Source organism: Ambystoma mexicanum, chromosome 1q (assembly GCF_040938575.1).
Source record: "Ambystoma mexicanum isolate Mex_15411 chromosome 1q, UKY_AmexF1_1, whole genome shotgun sequence".
Lineage (NCBI taxonomy): Eukaryota > Metazoa > Chordata > Amphibia > Caudata > Ambystomatidae > Ambystoma > Ambystoma mexicanum.
In genome coordinates, this window is record NC_090922.1 from 1,405,577,878 (window position 1) to 1,405,593,834 (window position 15,957).

Genomic DNA, 15,957 nt, shown 5'->3' on the forward strand with positions numbered 1-15,957 from the left:
TCTTGCTAACGATGCTGACAATGGTACACTGACAGAAGCAGTATCACAACTGGCCCAGATGCACTCCAAAATGATGGAAGAAAGTAAAGGAGTAAAGAAGGATGACAGCTGGTTTTCAATGTTATGGTCATGGATGCCATCTTGGCTGTCGGACGGACTGAAAATTATAGTTGGATGCATAATACTGGCTGGAGCTGCACTGATCATACAAAGATTTTGGAAGGCCCGGAAGGCACGCACTACAGACGAAATGATCGAAATGGTTGGTATGCACCCCTTGATGCCGGCAGATGATGGCCAGCACACGGACACAATAATAAAAGAAAGAGAAAAACTGCGCAAACAGATCATCACCAACCACCTGGACCCACCATCTGTGAAGCTCGAAAACCCAAGAAACCCAAGGAGCTACATAGGGAAGTGGGTATACTGCACACCTGGAGGAACCTGTGTATATATGTATTGGTCATTTGAAGACCATGTCAACTACTATGGTCACCTGGGAGGAATAACGAAAATATGGAGAGTAAGAGGAGATAAGGGAAAAGATATGTTTGTGGTCGACAAGTCGACCAGAGGGGGGACTGAAGTGGGAGAATGGAACAAAAGGCTCCCACCAATCCCCTCACGCCCCTGGCCTAGAGGATCGCGGCCCAGACACCCGCCACGAGAGGAGTTTGCCTATCTACCAGACAACCAAATACCCTGGTACAGGAACATACGGATGTGCCCACCCGCCTGCCCACCAGCCTGCCCTGCCCATGCCGACACCTGAGGCATGGATGAACTCGACTGAACCATTCAACAGTAAATAAACACATCGTTAGAGATGCCATGACGACCTAGCCAACGGTCAGCACACCCGTGCAATCATGCACACTGATCACTCCCACACCAATCCACACGAAGGACATATTCAGTGCTATGACATAGGTGACGGACACGCCCACTGACGCGCATTGTTATTATTTTTCACATAGGTTTTAAAATGCAAAAACGCAAGACGCACAACAAACTCATCTAAAATGCTTGCTGACGCTTCTCCTAACCCATACATTGCAATATGAAATATAACGAAGACATGATACTGGGGATAAAGCAACATGACACCGTAACTTAAAGCGCCATGCATCAAACATCCCCACCTATGCACCAGGCCCATGTAGGCCGCAAGCAAGAGCCTCCATGAACATTGAACGAGCAAGAGTACAATTGCTGACCCTGCAGAGTGAGCCGGACGAGAACAGACAGTCAAGGGCACAATGTTGCAAACTCGTATGCCACAAGCCGAAGCCAAGGTCACACCTGCAAACTGAGCCAGACACACAGTGGAAAATGCAATATTAAATGTGCAGAATTCTGCCTCAACCACGGTCTCTCCTCACGTGACCAAGCCGAACCTGACAGGGTGCCAGACCCAGGAGGAAGGAGGCGCCTGGATCCCACCTTTTTGAGACACAGGCAGCAACAATGAAGCGACCCAATGGACATCTGCGGTGGTGGGAGTAGTCTGCCCTCCAGCATATGAACAAATCCTCGCATTGTCTGCACATACCCATAGTTATACATTGTTGCAAATTACAGGTGCACCGCGAGCTGGGAACAATGATGGTCCCAGACTGGGGGGCTCGCGAGTGGACCAATCAGAACATGGAGCACTTATCACTGACGCCATTAACATTAGCCAATCCTCAGGGGTCTTCATGTAACAATGTTAATGTATCTAATTGAAGGGACAACCCAAGTATACCACCTGACTGACCCTCAACCACTAACAGCGTTCTCCATACGTATGCTATACTAACCTTACCACTTGAGGAACCAATCCAGAGTGGTGATAGGTTTTTTGCTAACTTTCCCAGGTGACGCGAGTAGCGCTGCATAGCGAGGTAAAAAAGGGCCTGCGAGCCCCACGGAGAGGGAGTCAGACGGACGCGTACGATCCTTGACCCATCCCTGCCGTTTTTTAATAAACAGCAGAACCACCTTGCTTCTTGCGTGTGCCTCATACTCATTTTTGGGATACGAGGGAGGAGTTGGGGCCTCCCTGCCCGGGGGTCCGCGGACGGCCAGCAGACCCCGGCAGAATATCCCCCCGACAGGGGCCCATACCAGGTCCCACAAGTAACCCTGCTTATTTTGAACTTGAAAAAATGAAGCTCGAATTAGAATACAAACGGTTCTTGGCTCAATCTGAACGAAACCAAGAGCTCGAGTTCAGACGGATGAATACCCAGGCTGAACGGAAGCAAGCTGAGTTAAGACTCAGGGAAATAGAACTTAATTATGAGTTAGAGATGAAAAAGTTGTCTATGGAAAATGCTTCTCTCTCCTCTGGTTCCTCTAGGAGCTCCAGTCCCAAAAGACCCCGGATGCCGAAGGAATTAGTGGGTATGTATGAACCGAGATTGGATGTGTTGGATTGGTTGAAACTGTTTGAGTACAATCATGGGCTCCAGGACATCACCGGGAATGATTTACTTCCCTCATTGTTCTCTAGGCTCCCTCCTGTTGCGACTGATGTGGTAATGGAGTTGGGGGAGGCGGATAAGACGGATTACGAAAGTGTGAAACTAGCTTTGATAGCTAGATTCGGGAAGACCCCTTCCCAGTATCTTAAGAGGTTTAGAACCCTCAAAAAGCATGATGGTACCCCTTGGGCTACCTGGGTGAGTGAAGGGTTGAAAAACTTAGAGGGATGGATTAAGGGTTACAAAGTGAACACTTATGAGGGTATGAGGAATCTTTTTATGTTGGAGTCTATTTATGATGCCTGTTCTCCTGAGCTCAGACAGCACTTGGCTGATTCGAAGGAATTGGATTCCCGGAAGCTGGCTAGGGCTGCTGACCTATGGGTTGCCAACAGGGCTACTCATAAGGATTCTGGGGCAACTCAGAAAAAGTATGAGGGGAAACAGGCTAAAAAAGACTCAAAAGAGAATTCTAATAATCAAATTCCAAAGAGGGCCCCAAACAAAACCAGAAGGGTAAGCCACAAGGAAAACCACAGCAGAATAGTGTGTCTTCTGGTGCCAAACCGGAAGGAGGTCAGAACAAGCCACCATTCCAGAAATCATTCGGTAAATGCTTTGATTGTGGCTCGACTGCCCACGTGAAAGGAGATCCCAGATGTAAGGGTAAACCTTCAGGGGTCCAGCTTGTCTCCTTAGCCTTCGCTCCAGAGGAGGAAGTCCAAATGGCAAGTGGAAACTTTCCACTGCTAGCTGACGAACCCATTGGAGTCTCAGCCAGCGTTTCTTTAGTATCTCTGGGGTTGTGGGAACAACAGAATTTAGATGTCTATAATTCTATCCCCGATAATACTAAAGGGTATTATAAGGACAGTGTCCAGGTGAATGGTCAGGAGACTCCTGCCATTAGGGACACTGGGGCCAGCATAACTGTGGTGGATAAATTGTTTTTTCAGGCTGAGGATGTTGCTAAGGCACCCAAACGCCTCACCAAGTTAGCTGGAGGGCCTGTGCAGATGCTTCCCCAATTACCAGTCCTCATCCAGTGTAACGACTTGACTGTGAAGATACCTGTCAGCATACAGAGTGAGGTACCAGGACGCGTACTGTTGGGTAACGATTTGAAAACTCTCGGAGTTGTATCGCATACTCCCAGACCTCCTAGTAAATGGTTACAGGAGCTAACCAGACCTGCAAGAGAGAGGACCATGCGCGGTACTCTCCAGGAGATGATGAAGAAAGAAATCACTCCTGCTCCACTGGAATTGTCGGCCGCTGTCTCCAAGAAATCAGAAGCGAAAGGGAAACCTAAGACTTCTATCCCGAAACCCGCAGCCAGCATTCCAGTGCAGCCAACACTGACTTCCCCGCGGTTGTCCAAAGTTACACCCGTAACTCCACCTCCAGCCGAGGCTGAGAGGGAGGTACAACCCTGTGTGGTAGAATTAGACTCTGAGGAAGAGCTAATGGAAGGCCAGGAACTCATTGGAGATCTGGATCCTGTTGACCATCCTGAGCTGCAGTCTTTACTGGCAGAAGGTGGACCCAGCAGAGCAGACTTCAGTAAGGGACAGAGGGAATGTCTAACTCTGGAAGGTCTTCGCCACCAGGCAGAAGCTCAGGCTGAAGGGCAAGAGCCTGGGAAATACAGGTTGCACTGGGAAGATGGCCTCTTCTACAGTGAACCGACCGAGTCTGTGCCTGTAGACTACAAACGACTTGTAGTACCCCAAGAGAACAGACCACAGTTCTTGCAGTTAGCCCACGAGATTCCTTTGGCTGGTCACTTGAGTTTCAAGAAGACTAAGGAAAGACTCTCTCTCTATTTCTATTGGCCAAAGATGGGGGCCGAAGTAGAAAAACACTGCAGGAGCTGCCACACCTGCCAGACCTCTGGTAAGGTTGGCTCCAAGAATGTGGCACCTTTAGTGCCTCTCCCAGTTGTGGGAGTCCCGTTTGAGAGAGTAGGGATTGACATTGTTGGTCCCCTTGATCCTCCAACCTCCTCAGGCAACAGGTTTATACTTGTTGTCGTAGACCCTGCTACTAGGTATCCTGAGGCCATTCCTATGAGGACTGTTACAGCTCTGACTGTTGCTAAGGCCCTCCTTGTTATTTTTACTAGGGTCGGGTTTCCTAAGGAAGTAATCTCTGACAGGGGGGTCAAACTTTATGTCCAACTACATGAAAGCCATGTGGAAACCTGTGGAGTTACTTACAAGTTCTGAACGGCTTACCACCCACAAACCAATGGGTTGGTAGAACGGTTCAACCGAACCATGAAGAGCATGATAGGTGCTTTAGAAGAACCCCTTAAGCGTAAGTGGGACCTTCTACTGCCATGCCTTCTCTTTGCTTATAGAGAAGTCCCTCAGGAGGGAGTAGGTTACTCTCCCTTCGAACTACTCTATGGTCATCCCGTCAGAGGTCCATTGGCCCTGATTAAGGAGGAGTTGGAGAGTGCTCCTTCCCCCAAGCCAGTCAGAGTGACTGACTACGTGATAGGTCTCAGGAGGAGAATGTCGCACATGATGACGGAAGCAAGTGATAACTTGAAAGCTGGACAAGCATTGGTCAAGCACTGGCACGATCAAAAGGCTAACATGGTTGAGTTCGCTCAAGACCAGCTCGTTCTCGTTATGATCCCAACAAGGCAGAGGGCCTTGCAAGATCAGTGGATGGGACCCTTCAGAGTTGTGGGTAAACTCGGAGAGGTCAACTATCTAGTGGACTTGGGCAATCCCAAGGAGGCTCTGACAGTCTTCCACACCAACCGCCTCAAAGCGTATGTCTCAAGACCTGATGTAGGAGCGTTGCTTCTAGCATCATCCGAGGAAGAAGAAGAGAGTGAAGCTCTTCCGGATCTCCTCAGAGGCTTACCTTTAGATGAAAAAATTGAAGGAGTAAATCTCTCCTCCAATCTGACACCCGAGCAACAAGAAGAGTGCAAATCTATGTTGAATCAGTTTGCCTCTCTGTTCTCACTTTCACCAGGCTTGACCCCTTGGGGCCAGCACGACATACTCACTGGTGACTGTCTGCCAGTCAAAAGCAGAGGATACCGCATGTCAGAAAACGTACGAACCCACATCAAAGGTGAGGTCAGCAAGATGCTTGATCTCGGGGTAATAGAGCCCTCTACTAGTCCATGGTCTAGCCCAGTTGTGTTAGTACCAAAGGCCGGATCTAAAGAACTTAGATTCTGCGTGGATTATAGAGCTCTTAATGCAGTCACCAAGACTGATGCCCACCCTTTGCCAAGAACAGATGAGTTGGTGGATAAACTTGGCGCCGCCAAGTTCCTCGGCACATTTGACTTGACGTCAGGCTATTGGCAAATAGCCCTGCCAGACCATGCCAATGAGAAAACTGCATTTTCTACCCCCGTTGGCTTATACCAGTTTAAGGTAATGCCTTTCAGATTAAAGAATGCACCTGCTACGTTTCAACGAATGGTAAACCAGGTTCTGAATGGGATGGAGGACTTCTGCATGGCATACTTGGATGACATCGCAGTGTTCAGCAATTCCTGGGAAGAACATGTAACCCACCTCAGAGATGTTTTGCAGGCTCTTGGACTAGCCAATCTGACCATAAAGGTGAGTAAATGCCAAATTGGACAGAGTAAGGTAGTCTATCTTGGGCATGAGGTAGGAGGTGGAGAAATAAGGCCTTTGCTCAGTAAGATTGAAGCTGTGCAAAATTGGACAACACCGACTACTCAAACCCAAGTGAGAGCCTTCCTAGGCCTTTCTGGGTATTACAGGAATTTCATAGAGAACTATGGGACCATAGCTTCTCCACTGAATGTCATCTCCTCGCCCAAATTTCCTAAGAAGGTTAGATGGAACGAGGAGTGCAATCAGGCTTTTGAAAACCTGAAAAAGGCTCTTTGCCAAGCCCCAGTACTCAGAGCTCCTGATTACCGCCAACACTTCATTGTGCAGACAGATGCTTCAAATGTAGGAATAGGTGCCGTACTCAGTCAACTGGATGGGAAAGGTAGGGAGCACCCTGTTTGCTTCATCAGCCACAAGCTGAAGGATCCTGAAACAAGGTTGGCAACAATCGAAAGAGAGTGCTTTGCTATCGTGTGGGCTCTGAAGAAGTTTAGGCCGTACTTGTATGGTTCTACTTTTGTCATTCAGACTGACCACCAACCCTTGAGATGGTTAATGCAAATGAAAGGGGAAAACCCAAAACTATTGAGATGGTCGATCTGCCTGCAAGGGTTTGATTTCACCATTGAGCACAGGTCAGGGTGTCACCACCAAAATGCTGATGGTCTCTCTAGGATGTATGTCATCGACTAGAGGTATGAGATTCATCCAGGAGTGGATTAAATCCTCCTGTCCCTTAGTCTGGGGGGGGCGAGTGTTAGGGAGAATTCTCTGTTTAGGCTGAATTTCTTAACCTAGTGAGTCCCCCAGCATCTTTGCTGGATTTCGGGAGTTTGTTTTTTCCATCCTGCCAAGAGTGAGGCTCTTTTTCTCCCACTCTTGGACATGTATGTGTGTAATTCCTTTGAATGTCAATGTGTTCTATGGGCTATGGGGTGTTTTACTCCATAGGGTCTCATATGTTTTTCTCTGTGTGTTACACCGCACCCTACGTGCCGTAGCACTGGGGCGTCCTAGCGGACCCCCACCCTAGACTCCATACCCGGGGACTGACTACTGTCTCCCCGGGCATGTAAAGTCCCCATTGGCTTTACTAGACCTAAATTTACTAGCAGAACTAGTACAAACCATCGTATTGTGGACGTACTAGTAGGGGTAATTCGATTACTCCTGGATCTGTTATTCGAGGGGGCACTGTCGCGTCCCCCCTCGTCGAGTTTTGGCTGGTGGCAGTGGAAACTACTTGTTATGTTCGACCCCGAACATAACCCTATGGGATTCGTCCCATTGTTGGAGATTGATACTTTTTCTCGTTAATCTCTAACGTACCACCGGTCTACTTATCTTAAATAATTTTATCGGATGGTATTTTCTGCCAGAACTCGGTTTGTAAAATGGCGTCTGTGTTCGTCTCTGTGACTCCTAAACCAAAGGTTGAGCCCTTTGTTCCACTTTTGGCGGGCTCTGTACAGAGACCCTCCAAAGTGGTGCCATTCTGTCTGGGTTACCACAGGGGTGTTGGAGGGGGTTTAGGCACCCTGGACCGAGTTACCTTGCCAACTCCGGTCGCACTCTGGAGTGATTGGCCCAAGTGGTGAGCCTCCCCGCTCACCACTTAGCATGTGTTGATTGACAGCTAGGCTGAATGAATGGGGGTTTTCTGCATAAAAGCAGGGCTTTTGGGACTGGATCTTCAGATGTCACCACAGGACCTAAGAATCCGACGAGGGTAACGCTGAGCCGACCTGCACAACAACACCTCCGGTGGAGCCCTACGGAATCGACTCTCCACTTCCCGACGACAGAGGAGATCTCACTGCCGGAGAGTCTCTTCCCCTGACTGGTGGGAACAACCAGTCCCCTTTGCTTTTTACTCGCCTCAGGACGCAGTGGTCCAATTGCCTGTGCGTAGCACCCCGACAACCGGATAGCCACTACCCCTGTACCGCGACCAAAAGGTGGTGCCTTGTGACGGAGCACACCGCGGCTGGTCTCTTCCCTGGTGGTGCACCGGACTTCACTTTTTTTCAACGACGAGAACATCTCTACTCTTGGCAAAGACCCGACGTGCATCCACCACCAGGAACAACTGCCCCCACCGGAGCTGCCCTCCACAACAGGGTACCGTGTCCGCCTGGCTTCCCTTTCAATCGGTTCGAGTGAGGTGTCTTAATCCTCTCCTTTCCGTTGGGTCGCCTCCAAGCTTTCTCACGTATTGTTCTGAACTGGTTCAATCTGCCGATAACAATTTGCTACAAAGACTCGAACGCATTTCCACTAGAGACTTTCTGGACATATCGCCTTGCGTCTTTCCGAGTGGGCCTGGCCTCTGAACTTTATGATCTATTGTGGTTCTTGCCTTCTTGCCCTGCATTTTTCCCGTGAAGTATTGAACTGTGTTGATTTCGTAACCTGCCTATTTTTCTCCCCCGTCCTAACTAATATTAGAGTGCCATCTAGGTTGAGGCATACACCTCTGTCTGTAAATAAGTGGTGCCGGTAAAACCTAGACTTGTCGAAATATTGCTAGGGGGATTGATCGTTTCTTCTTCGTAGAGTAATTTTATTTGATTTGTTTGCCGTGATAGTACCATAGTGTTTTTATATAGATGTTTTGTTATAAATAAATACCTTAATATCTTTACACTGAGCCTCGCTGCGTGTTTGCTTATCTTCCTGTGAAGAATTGCCCTATCTTGTATACTCCACATACTGCTTAACTCTTCTTGAGGGAAGTCTGACTGCTCAGCCACAGCTACCAACAGTGAATCTGTGTGGTACAGACTGCTACCAAGTGGGTTTACTGCCAAACACCTGTAGTCCTAAACCTTTTGCAGTGGTCGCAGAGGGAACTGCACAGGTTTCTGCCTAACAAGAGGCTATTACTCGCCACACCTGGCTTTGTGTGACTCTTTGAGTGGGGCAAATATAATGTTAAACAATAACCCTTAAATTATTTCTAAAAAGGAGAATCAAACATGCTATACAAACTATACGCTATTGAAAGGCACTGAATGGAGGTCATTTTTTTTCAAAATAAGAATTGGCAGAAAATTTACGAAATAATCAATGCTTCTCCCACATAAATGGAGTCACCAAAATATGATCGAATTCCAGCTCTAATTGGTACAGCTCTGAACTTCTGATGTGTAGGCCGTTCTTTCCAATTCTGCGACACTCCAAAATTGGCCCGCATTTTCCAGTCCATCTAAATGAGTAGGCATCTTGTGCTTTGGTCTGGTTCTTCTTCTGTACTTTCATGTAATGGTGGTATCTAAATAACAATGGTGTACTATTCTTGATATGTCCATTGCCCATATGTTCATTGCCTTTCTTGTTCCTCCATTGCCAGAAACTATTTCCGGGTAAAAGCCATAGACTCGGTCAAGTAGCCAGGAGGAGAGACATCATTGGAACCTCAGATATCCTATGACACACTTTTCATGGGGATGGATGACATACCATTGCTTTCAATGGTGGACCAAGTGTCAGGGGCTTGCGGGCAGAAACGTGCCCACAAAGCCGAGAGGAGAAAAGCACACAAGAGACAAGCGTGTAAGGAATCCTGCAGACAAAGGATTTGCATGCACTACAGGCAATAAAGACGGCAAACAGAAAGAGTACAGGAGTACAATTAAGGCAAAAACTTTATGCTCCCACTTGAGGTGTACACAGAATGGGGGAAGAGTTTCCCAGAGGGTCTGGTGAAACTCTAGCCTTCTGAGCTGGTTACTGTTATAGGGCTCCATTTTGAATGCTCATGGAAAGGAGCAGAAGCAGTGGGTGTCTGTGTCTGGGCCCTCAGGCACAAACAAGGAAACAGTACTCACAAGACTGAAGCCTGTACGGATCCATCATGTACTGAACAATGACTGCACCCTGAAGCAGGAACCAGCACACTGTTAACAATAGGGCGCAAGGTACAATATTGAAATATGACAAAGGAAAGGGGAAGAGATTGCCTGCTGGGAAACCCAGCAGCCAAACTCTGAACAAAGGAATTACACAAGTGAGGACAAGAACAGTAACAGAAATGTCCAGGGAAGAAAAGGAAGTCAAGGTAAGCAACGTTCAGGACAGAGACCAGGAATGAAAGAAGAAAAGCAAGATGAAAATAATCTAAGTGCAATGGTATAGGACACTGAAACTTCAGACAAGACAATAAGGAACGGAATCAAGGAAAAGCGGACTGAACTATAGACCAGGAACGGTAACTATGGGCTGGAATAACAAGGGCAGGAATGCAGACGGATAACATGGAATCTCAGGACTTGAATCTAATGGGCCTAGAAAAAGGAACTGCAGACAGGGAGCAAGATAATTGGTGGAACAGAGCAAGGGGCTGCAGACAGGGAACCGAGGACTGCAAGCAGTGGAGCAGGGCTGCAGTGCAGGAAGCTCAGTGGTGGAGGGCAGAAGGCAGGGGAGAGCAGGCAGAGTAGTAGGACGGCAAGGCAGAGAGCACAAGGCACTGGAACAGGAGCAGGTTCAGGAAGCAACAGGACCCAGCAGAAATCCAAGGATCAAAGCACAAGGGACTGGGAGAAGACTCAGTGCACAAGCCCTGTGCTCTTGCAGGCAGCTGCTTAAATTCTACCCTGTCCCATGTTGAAGCAGGCTCATTATCAGCACCTAGAACACCACACCTGAAGATAATCTGCCTTCCCCCTCCCTGGTGCTGGGAAAGGGAAAGCAACACTGATCTCTAAGACTTCTAGGGATTGTGGTTCTTTTAATGCTGCATAGGAATAGCCAGGGAATGACAACTATCATACGGTGCATTATGGCATATGTAGTTTGTGAAATTAAATAAAGAAGTTCCAAAGTGTTGCAAACAGAAGGTAAAACAAAAATATGAATAGGTATTGTCCGGGGAATATTGAGTTCCAAATACAATTGGTGGTCCACTGACACCGTCGTGACACCAAGAGTTAAATGTGCAATTAATGTTTTTATTAAATCCAAGCTCTACTTTTAGAATGCAAATCTGTTTAAAAGGACAGTGGTTCTGGACTTAAGTCAAAGGTTCAGAGATGTCTAAAATAAGAGAAAAAGGAAGGTACACGGGTGCACGTGATTAAGTGGAAATGGAATTTTCACCTACTGAAAAAGTCCCATACTTGTACTAATTAACTCTTATTTGTAGACCTTTTGTTCTCTTTTAATTTCCATAATGGATAGCGCAACCACGCAGCATTAGAAAATGGCAATAGGAATATTAGTTAACAAAGCAACGCATAGTGTGTTGAGTCTTTCTTCACCACCTACCATTTTTTATTTGATGCAGGATTACTGCCACGCATTTATTTCAGAATGGAACAGGCTGGAGTTGGATGTCATCCTCTGTCCCGTCGTGGGTCCTGCTTTCAATATTGGGATGTCAGCACACCTGTTAGGTAAGGTTGCGAATGAGATTACCAAAATATGAATCCTGTATTCCATGTTGTAGTCCTTACTCACTTGGTCTCATTTTACTTGAATGCTTGTCTGCATCGGTCACAATGAATTCAATAAAAAATATCCTCAGTTGTACAAATGTGCAAGTAGTATGGGCATGATGCGTAGTATGCCATTCCTTAATTAGGTACACTGTTACAAGATGTTTATTTATAACGGTCTGCTCGTGTAATCCATTTGAAGTTGCTTAGGTTGAAAGCACTGAGTTCAACATGGTCAGCCTTGAACCACGTGGTGAGTGTTCAGAACATGGCAGCAGGTGCTAAATTAGCAGTTCGACTCTCCCTTAAGCTTGTCCTTGCTTACCTCGCGGCAGCAGGGGTTGAGCTGTCAAGTGTGAGCTGTCATGGGCGCCGTGTGACATAATGCCATCTAAAAAGTTGCACACTTGTGAACCTTTTTGTGTTTACCCCAAAGTGAATGTGGTTTTCTAAAAGAATTCATGGACTGCTAAAAAGACCCACTTTCTGCATATTTTCGGTGGTTACATGTCTGATTTCTTAATAGCTGCCGTCCATATAGTGGATACACGTATACCTCTGCTGTGTACGACCCAAAACGCACACCAACCTCTGAAAGGTAAAACATACCCATAGTTATAAAGCTACATACACATTTCAAATGTGCACATAAGAAACTATGAAACCACTCCTTCATGTAATCATTATCAGGGTTGTCCAACTCAAGGCCTTGAGGGCTGGATCCTTGTTGGGTTTTCAGGATCCCCCTCTTTAATATTCATGAGATAACTTTGCATACAATGATTCCAAATGTGTGCCAATTTTTCCACATCATTATTAATGAGGGATATCCTGAAAACCTGTCAGGATCCTGGCCCTCAAGGACCGGAGTTGGACAACCCACATGGGACGCTGACGGGTTTTCAGGATATCGCTCATTAATATTCATGAGGAACAATGTGCATACATTTAGAATGCAAATGTATCTCATGAATATTAATGCGGGTATCTTGAAAAACCGACATGGATCCGGCCCTCGGGGCCTGGATTTGGACAAACAATTGAATAATCGTACACTGTACACATGGCTTTGGTACATCAAACCTGATTTGTACTGAAAGAAATTGGCCATCACATAGATCTACTGTATATAATGGCATGGCATCATTGGGATGTGTGTGGGCAGTGTGACTGTGCCAACTGTTCCAGAAAGGTGACCTGGCCGGGGAGTGCAATTTTGGAAGGGAGAGGTGGCTCCAACAGAAGTAGCCACAGGAAGATCTTTGGTATGTAATCATCATTCCCATAGAACCTGCAAGCTGCCAGGACATGATCAGTGTCTGGGAAGATATTGTTTTTGCTGGTTGGATTCTGGGGGCTGGCTTTTCGGCAGACTGGTTTGTAACTCTAGATAAGTTTAGTTTAGATACGTGCTACTCAACTGGCCTGTATCTTTATTCCTTTTTTCAAGGGAGTCATTTCAAGTGTAATCTCTTAAGACAGGAATACATGTTCCCATGGATAGTTGTAAACACTGCTGCCGTTTAATAATATGAAACCACATTGCTTTATATATACACATGGTGAAGTGCTGTGAAAGTGCAATTACGGCAGGGGGCACTTGTTACAAACAATTGAGAAACAATTACCGGAGCGATCGTAAAGTTGGAAGGCGCTAACGTTGCATGGTGCACTCTGTGTGCTGCGACTCTGTTTTTAAAAATCTGCGGAGAGTCCTTTTACTATTTCCATCTATGCCGCATCTCCCGGCTCGGAGGAGGACCTTTCTTAACACCATTTGCGCTGCAAAGTGCCAACAAAGTGTTGTGCAGGTGCTGTTGCGGCTCTTGCAACAAACAACTATGCCAAATGATCCTGTTTCAAATAGGAGACTGGGCACAAATGGAGATAGCAGTACGCCCCTGGCCGCCTTGATTGGTTTGGGGCAGAGCAAGTCCCTTGCTTGGCGAAGGGATCGGTGGATGAAAAAATCACAAGATTCTTTGGGAAAATCCAACTTATGCACAGGTGGCCCAAAAAAACAGAAACGGTGTAGTGCAGCTGTGGGGAAGCATAATTCAGTCCTTTAAGCCTCGAGGATCAGAGGGCATTTCAGGGAGTGTCGCCAGTGCTGTCTGTACACCTCGAGATTGGGGAACCAGTCGGATCTGGTGTTGAGTTCTGATTTGGAATCTTTCCCTGCCCAGAGAAACTACGATCCAAACCCTGTTCCGGCTGCTCTATTATGTGATTCCTTGGAGAAATCGCCTGATCTTTTTTGGTCCAACCGCTTTAGCACCCTTAGCCGAGGATGACTTTCAATCGGAAGTGGGTTTTGCACTGGGGGAAGACATGGGTCCATATGAACTATCATACCCCAGAAATACCTGGAGGGTCCTCAATACAAGCCTTGAATTGTGTTCTGAATTCCCTGGTGCAGGTGTATGACAATGTAAACTTGATATGATATGACATTTGTAACGTGCCTATACACAAGTGTTGCAAGGCGCGACGAGGCAGGGGGGGAACAAGGGGAGAACATACAACGATCCTACTAGGCCAGGTGTCATTCAGATCGCGCAAGTGCAAGGGTAGGGGGACTGGGAAAAGTGCAAGGGGAAGGGGAGAGGGGAAAGTGCAGTACATGGTTAGTAAAATACAAGATAAATAATAGGGCCAGCTGGTGGCAAGTGCAAGGAGAGAGCAGTACATGGTTAGTAGAATACAACATAAATAATAGGGCCAGCTGGTGGCAAGTGCAAGGTAAGTGCCGGGAGAAGGGGCTGTAGGATACAGAGACAGTCCCATAGTGCAGGTAGGCAGTGCAGGGAAGAGTGGCTGGGCCAAGGACCGAGATCGGTGAGTGACCCAGTTGCAGATTCAGTGCAGGTTCAGTGATTTTAGCAGGGGAGAGAGGGAGAGAAAGCTGAAGCAAAGAGGAAGGTTTTGAGGTGCTTCCGGAACCGGAGATGGTTCTCCTCAAATGGCTGAAGATGTGTGACTTGATGAAAACCTGGGATCGTTGTTGTCGGAATCTTCGGTCATCCGCAAGCAGTTGTGATAGGCCGGGTTATTCCTGGCAAAGAGGGGCATCTACTTCTATGATTGATTTAATCTTCTCCTCCCAATCCATCGGGGAGAATTGTACTGCCTTTAATATTGTTTAATCTGAGGTCAGTGACTGTTTATTAATAGGGTCACTTTTGATTCCAAGAGGTTGGGAAGGGAAAGGACCCTGGCTCAGGGGGTGCTGGTGAACCGGACGGGCAATAGAATTATATGGATGCCCCCTTAAGTCTGAGACATTTAATAACGACATTATGTGTGTCTCGGAGGAAATGGGACTGGATGATCCCCCGACTTCTTTTCCCCTCAAAGTTTGGTGACTTCTTTCAGGATCCTAGTCCCTGGACTGCGTGCTCAGCATTGAGGCGCAATATGGCTCATTTGCACAAAGAGACGGGAGATAGGAAAAGAGTCCGGGGATAGGAAAAGGGAATTAAGGGAGCAGATGTTCTGGCTGAAGAGAAACCTAGACGGTGGTGATGTTTTGATCAGGACTAAGGCCCTGAAACACGGAAACCGTAGCTGGCAGAAACAGAGCAAAATGAAGATTTAACAAATTAATGGGAAATCCATGTTAAGGGCATTGTGCTCCAGGAATTACCAGACTTTTTGGGTTCTGATGAACGTGGGATAGGTCCACTCAGGAGGACAAACAGATGAATCCAGTCCTGGAATCCGCGTGGCTGGATTACCTGACTCATCTTTATACCCTGCCAGGAGTTAGTTCTGTTGTTGAAGGCCAGCGCCCTGATCTTGCCACAACTTGTGTCCTCAATGTGTCAGCCACGGATGTGGTATATTTATTGAGGCGAATTAACACCTCTGTGGCTCCAGGCTCTGGTGATCTGTCAACTCTTGTCATGAAGGGGAACATGTTGTGGGCGGGAATCCTTTTCAACGCTCTTTCAAAACATTCTTGCGACTAGGATTATTCCCAGGTTGTGGAAGGCTTGCCATTTGAATCCAATTTCTCAAAAAGGACGACACAGACAATGCTAACAACTATTGTCCCATCTCCCCTCTTAATGTCGGGAGTAAGATCTTCTCTATGATACTCCTGTCGGATCTTCTCGGATGGACTAACAGTACCTCGGGTCTGGATGTTGAGCAATCTGGGTTCAGAAAGGTCCTGGGAACCCAACTCAACAGTTTCATACTCTTGCTTCTTCTGAAAAAGCAGTCGAAGATCAACAGTAATCTCTATTTGGTGCATGTGGATCTCACTGTGGCTTTTGATAAAGCCGACAGCTCTAAACTCTGGTTTAAAATGAGCTAGAGGTGTGCCAAAGGCTTTTGTTGATATCCTTGTCGCTCTACATACAGACACTAAGGTTCGAGTTTGGTTGGATGGTAAGGGCCACCTGTCGAGCGCAGTGGAAACAC

The 15,957-nt window shown here is 47.0% G+C and overlaps 1 protein-coding gene across 1 annotated transcript in view; it reads left to right on the forward strand.

Moving 5' to 3' along the window:
- LOC138548282 (vitamin D3 hydroxylase-associated protein-like) overlaps window positions 1-15,957 on the forward strand; it is a 746,809-nt gene that overhangs the window by 685,767 nt on the left and 45,085 nt on the right. Inside the window, exon 13 of the mRNA XM_069642265.1 lies at window positions 11,379-11,487. Coding sequence (XP_069498366.1) covers window positions 11,379-11,487 — 109 coding nt within the window. The remainder of the gene's footprint in view (window positions 1-11,378; window positions 11,488-15,957) is intronic.